At 42.0% G+C, this 6,399-nt stretch overlaps 1 protein-coding gene across 1 annotated transcript in view; it reads left to right on the forward strand.

The window, feature by feature from the left end:
* The window catches only part of UEVLD (UEV and lactate/malate dehyrogenase domains), a gene marked incomplete at its 3' end in the record, with an annotated part of 46,765 nt that overhangs the window by 5,912 nt on the left and 34,454 nt on the right, over positions 1–6,399 (forward strand). Inside the window, exon 3 of the mRNA XM_011977394.1 lies at positions 3,816–3,881. Coding sequence (XP_011832784.1) covers positions 3,816–3,881 — 66 coding nt within the window. The remainder of the gene's footprint in view (positions 1–3,815; positions 3,882–6,399) is intronic.

The raw sequence follows: 6,399 nt of genomic DNA on the forward strand, positions 1-6,399 counted from the left end.
TAAAGTTACAGAGGAACAAGGGAATTCTTTTGGTTACAGCATTACAATTGGTTTACATTTTAAGTTATACATTCAGTAGTTTTTCTATTGGTTCCTGCGCTTTCAGTAAAACCTCAAACGGCTGTGTCCTTATCGGGGATTTTCCAGGTGGTGTTTGTACTGGGCTCAGGAAATTGAGAGATATATGGTGTTTGTACTGGGCTCAGGAAATTGAGAGATATATGGTGTTTGTACTGGGCCTGTTTGTGTTGAGCCCGGGGCTGAGGAATGTGCCTGATTTCTTTCACAACCTCCACCTCCCGGGTTCAAGCAGTTCTCCTGTCTCAGCCTCCTGAGTAGCTGGGATTATAGGCTTGCACCACCAAGCCCAGCTAATTTTTTGTATTTTTAGTAGAGACAGGGTTTCACCATGTTGGCCAGGCTCGTCTCCAACTCCTGACCTCAAGTGATCCGCCCGCCTCGGCCTCCCAAAGTGTTGCGAATACAGGCGTGAGCCACTGCGCCTGGCCTTCTTTCCCCTTTCTAACAGGTTATCAAATCTATTTAGAATTTTTGCTTACTCTTATACAATGTCTTTCTTCACCATATAGTTTGATGCTTTATTGTGTCGATTACTTCTGATTCTCATTTGCCTGTCTAGAGAAAGCTCTAATGCCATTAAACCCTCAAATTATAGGATTAATATTGTCAATATACATTTTTTATTGAAGACAATGACAGTAACGCATCACAGTCACTTCTATTTTGGCTTTTTAAATATTTTGCTTAGACAATGAATATTCATACTAGTAGTTTCTCTACCCTATTTCTAGGTGGTTCTATGTCCTTGAGTAACAAACCCTATTCCACTCCTGTTTCTATTTAGTTTTTGCTAGTGGTCCCTTCATTCATTGTTACCTTTCCTTCATGTAATTCAAGGTAAACACTTATACTGACATATACTCTTGGCCCTTGGGTTTTCTGTATCAGCCTGTGCTATGGTCTGAATGTTTGTGTCCCTGCAAGTTCATATGCTGAAATCCTAACCCACAAGGTGATGGTATTAGGAGGGGGGCCTTTGGGCCCTCATGAATGAGACTGGTGTCTTCTTAAAAGAGCCCATGGCCGGGCGCAGTGACTCACACCTGTAATCGCAGCACTTTGGGAGGCCGAGGTGGGTGTATCAATTGAGGTCAGGAGTTCGAGACCAGACTGGCCAACATAGTGAAACCCTATCTCTACTAAAAATACAAGAAAATTAGCCGGGCATGGTGGTGGGTGTCTGTAATCCCAACTACTAGGGAGGCTGACGCAGGAGAATTGCTTGAACCTGGGAGGCGGAGGTTGCAGTAAGCTGAGATTGTGCCACTGCACTCCAGCCTGCCTGGGCAACACAGCGAGACTCCATTAAACAAAAAAAAAGCCCTGAGAGAGACTCCTTGCTTCGTCCACCTCGCCCTTCCCACCATGTTAGGACACAACAAAAAGACAGCTGCATATATACCAGGAAGCAGGCCCTCACCAGACACCAAATCTGCTAGCACCTTGGCCTCAAACTTTCCAGCCTCTAGACTATGACAAATAAATTTTGCTGTTTATAAGCCACCCAGTCAATGGTATTTTGTTACCGGAACGTGAATAGACTAACACAGCCTGGTTTCCTCTTGCTGCTTTCTAATAGGTTATGAAATCTATTTAAAATTTGTTCTTCGTCTGCTCAAATAATATAGCTACTGAAGTACTAAAAGGACTGCACTCCAAGATAGTTTGATTGTTTGAGACCAGAGATAGTGTTTTCTGTACTCAATCCTGAGATTAGGGCATTGATTCTCTATCAGTGTGTCCCAGTTATTGATGGGAAAGTTGAAATTTCAGAGATATGAATGTTGAAAAAAGGTTGAGAAAATGGAATTAGAGAAACCAAGGAAAGTAATTATTGATCTAACAGGTTGCTTTAGAAAGCAATGCTGGCAGTTTTTCTTCTGATTCTAAAAGTGACTATAAATGATTTTGTTACATGTGATAATTTTTTGTCCGTTTGTTTTTTGCGGGAGACTGGAGGTTGGTTGGTTGGTTTGTTTGAGACGTAGTCACTCTCTGTTGCCCAGGCTGAAGTGCAGTGGCATGATCTCAGCTCACTGCAGCCTCCCCCTCCTGGGTTCAAGCAATTCTCATGCGTCAGCCTCTCCAGTAGCTGGAACTACAGGTGCATGCCACCATGCCCTGCTAATTTTTGTATTTTTAGTAGAGACGAGGTTTCACCATGTTGGCCACGCTGGTCTTGAACTCCTGACCTCAAGTGATCCACCCACTTCGGCCTCCCAAAGTGCTAGGATTACAGGTATGAGCCACTGTGCCAGACCTGGAATTTTACTGTTACTCAAATCAGTCTCCCTGAGCATTCTGAGATCAGTTTTTAATGACAGCTTGGTGGGTGGGGGAAGCCAGTGAGCCAGGAGTGCTGATTGGTTAGGTAGAAGATGAAATCATGGGAAGTTGAAGTTGTCCTCTTGCTCTAAGTCACTTCCCAGGTTGGGGTCACAAGATCAGATGAGCCAGTTTATCAGTCTGGGTGGTGCCAGCTGATCCGTCAAGTGTACGGCCTGCAAAATAAGCGCTGATCTTAGGAGCAGTTTAGGGAGGACCAGAATCTTGTAAGCCTCCAAGTGCATGATTACTAAACCATAATTTTTATTTTATTTTACTTTATTTATTTTTCTGAGACAGAGTCTCACTGTGTTGCCCAGTCTGGAGTGCAGTGGCGCAATCTTGGCTCACTGCAACCTCTGCCTCCTGGCTTCAAGTTATTCTCCTGCCTCAGCCTCCCAAGCAGCTCGGACCCACCACACCCGGCTAATTTTTGTATTTTTGTAGAGATGGGGTTTCATCATGTTGCCCAAGCTGGTCTTGAACTTCTGACCTCAAGTAATCCACCTGCCTTGGCCTCCCAAAGTGCTGGGGTTACAGGTGTGAGCCACCATGCCCGGCCATAAACCATAATTTTTAATTTTGTGGCTAATTTGTTAGTCCTACAAGGGCAGTCTAGTCCCCAGGCAAGAAGGAAGTTTGTTTTGCGAAAGGGCTGTTATTGTCTTTGTTTTAAACTATAAATTATAAATTAAGTTCTTTCCAAAGTGAGTTCAGCCTATGCCCAGGAAAGAACAAGGACAGCTTAAATTTTAGAAGGAAGATGGAGTTGGTTAGGTTAGATATCTTTCGCTGTCTCAGTCATCATTTTGCAAAGGCAATTTCAATCCTCCCTTTGGGTTTTTAAAACACCTTAATCTTAAGGTGTTGGCTAATGAAAATGGGAAAAGGCCGTCGATCACTCTGGCTTCTTCCTGCTGACAGGGGGCGTAGTGGAGGTAGGTGTTGACCCCGAGGTGAGAGGAGTAGAACCACTTTGCAACTGACATGTGACAATTATTTAATAATGGCCCCAAATATTATAGTACTTCTTAAAAGTTTTCACATTCTGTTATACGATCGTTATGACAACTTGGTAAGGCAGTCTTATTATCTTTATTTTATAAATGATGAAACTGAAGATCAAAGACGATTAAAGTCACCAAAAGTCACATTCCTCTAAGTGGGGAAGGTGGCCCTAGAACTTGGGATTTCTGTATCAAAGGCCTGTATTCTTTCAGCTACCGTTACTGCTTTCTAAGTAAACAACATCTAATCATTTCCTCTTGTTGACAGATTTACTGATTCCTAGATTATGTTTAGAGATTGTGTGTGTATTTGTGTGTGTATTCATGAGCACACACGTGCACACTTACATACTTTACTACAGTTCTTTCTCTTTCTGATTGCACATTTTTTTTTTTTTCTAGTTTTTAAAGATAGTTCCCAGAAAGACCTGCTGAATTTTACTGGCACAATTCCTGTGATGTATCAGGGTAAGTGTGGAAGTTGAAAAAACGTGAGTTTTCTAAAAGACCAGTTCATTTAATAACTTACACTTGTTTATGCCATAACATTCTTAAAGTATTGTTACAGATATATGACCTATACAGAACCTTACTGGATCTGTTCCAGTCAAGGAAAGCCTATATTAATGTCAACAAGTTCAGTTCAATTCAACAAATACTTATTGTCAACTGTGTGCCCACTGCTCTGGTAGGCTCCAGGGTACAAAGGAAAGCAAGACAGACATAGGCCTGCCCTTGGGGAGAGTTACTTTTTTCTTCTACATCTATATTTTGTTCCCCTCCTTTCCTCTCTATGTGATATAACATTATCTCCATTCCATAGGTGAAACTGAATCTTAGCCTGGTCTGATTTACCTAAGATCACACAGCTAGTGTTAGCCTGAAACTCAGACTCCAATAGGAAAATTTTGCAACACAAGAGGTCATGAAAGCTCAAAGAAAGGAACACATTTTAGAGTGACGTAGCAGTTTAAAATAGCTAAGTGTTTGCCCAAAAATAAAGGAAAACAAATCACTGACTTTTCTTATACTTAACTCTTCCCATGTTTCCAGACCTACTTCTCCTGTGTTCAACAAGGACTAACCTTTCAGATAAGAATCACAAGAGATTGCTTATATATAGTATGATTTTAAGAACACCAGTGAATCTTTGTTTCCAAATATTTCTCTGAAGTGGTGCCTGAAGTTTCACTATTAGAAATTCACTGTTCTTGCTGGGTGTGGTGGCTCATGCCTGTAATCCCAGCACTTTGGGAGGCCTAGGTGGGCAGATCACTTGAGGTCAGGATTTCGAGACCAGCCCGGCCAACATGGTGAAATCCCGTCTCTACTAAAAATACAAAAATTAGGCCTAATGGCACTGCCTGTAATCCCAACTACTCAGAAGGCTGAGGCAGGGGAATCTCTTGAACTCGGGAGGCAGAGGTTGCAGTGAGCCGAGATCATGCCACTGCACTCTAGCCTGGGTGATGGAGTGAGACTCAGTCTCAAAAAAAAAAAAAAGTTCACGTTCTTTTGAAATGCAAATCATCCCAGGAAGAATAACATCTATAATCACTAATATACAGTTATGTGCTTAAAGGAAATTTTTGGTATTTGTTGAATAGTTGAGTTAGTTTGATTATTGACTGAAGGGCTTAGGAATAAGTGGCTTACTGGGGCATTAAAGATGCACTGAAAGGGGGGCTGAGAAAGATTTGGAAACCAAATAGGGAGACAGCAGCATAACTTCGCTCTCCTAAAAAGAGTTCAGCATTGTACAATGAGAATACATTGCCCAAAAGACCCTAGGAAGCTGCATTTGGGGGGACTTCTTTCAAAGTAGGTGCTTCTTTGTGAGCTCCTGGATTATCACAAACCCCCTTAATTCCCCACTCCCCACCCCCAGTGATGACTTGTTGCTAGAGATGCACTCATGTTTTGTTCTGTGTCTGTGTATGTCCCACCATGATACCTCCTTTTGCAATAATAGGCACTCAGGAAATATGTAGGAATTCATTTTGTTTTTATGCATAGGAGAATGGATGGAGATGAATGCAGCTAGCCATGGGATCCATGCAGAGATTGCAGAGTGAGGTAGGCAGAACAGGCATAGAGTTGATTTTTCTTTTCTTTCCTTGCTTTTCCCTGCCAAGCTTTCAGACTGTTTCCTGGCTGCATAGAGAATTTTACTCAGACCTGTTCCCCTTAAGTTGTATTCTGAATTTATCTTGGTTAGATGTTGAAAAGAAAGGAAAGGGAAGGGTATTAGGGAAAGGAGGAAGGGAGAGGAAGAAGGAAGGAAACTGATGAAGGTGATTCATTCTGAGAGATAAAGGTCAACTCTTAACCCACCCCAGTGTTTTCAAGGGTAGTTGCATATTAACAGAGGAGCTTGTGAATTTAAATGAACTACTGCTTAGTAGCATTTCAGTTTCTAATACAGAGTAGGGAGGTAACATGAGGGAAGAAAGGTTATCTGAATACCATAAAATCCTGCTCATTGGCACTATGCCTGTCCTGCAGTCATTGAGTTATGTCATTGATTCTTATGCTGGGGTCTTCCTCAGGTGCACCCCCCACCTTTTTTTTTCTGCATTATACTTTTCGTTTGCTTTGGAATTGTATCAACTCAATGTGAATGCACGCTAGTTATTTCCTGCTGATCAGAAGGTCAGAATGTATATTATCTTTCTCATCTGTAAAATGGGCCAATACTAGAGCCCACCTCAGAATTGTAAGGCTTAAACGAATTACAGTAAGTAAAACTCTTGGCATAGTGCCTGGCATATAGTAAATGCTCAGTAAATGTGGCCATTATTATTTGTCTGCCTTTATGTTTTTTGGTTTTTTTTTCTTTTTGGAAATGGAGTTTCACTCTTGTTGCCTAGGCTGGAGTGCAATGGCGTGATCTCGGCTCACTGCAACCTCCTGAGTTCAAGCTATTCTCCTGCCTCAGTCTCCTGAGTAGCTGGGATTACAGGTATGCACCACCATGCCCAGCTAA

The sequence above is a fragment of the Mandrillus leucophaeus genome, unplaced genomic scaffold (genome assembly GCF_000951045.1).
Source record: "Mandrillus leucophaeus isolate KB7577 unplaced genomic scaffold, Mleu.le_1.0 Scaffold1025, whole genome shotgun sequence".
NCBI classification, from domain to species: domain Eukaryota; kingdom Metazoa; phylum Chordata; class Mammalia; order Primates; family Cercopithecidae; genus Mandrillus; species Mandrillus leucophaeus.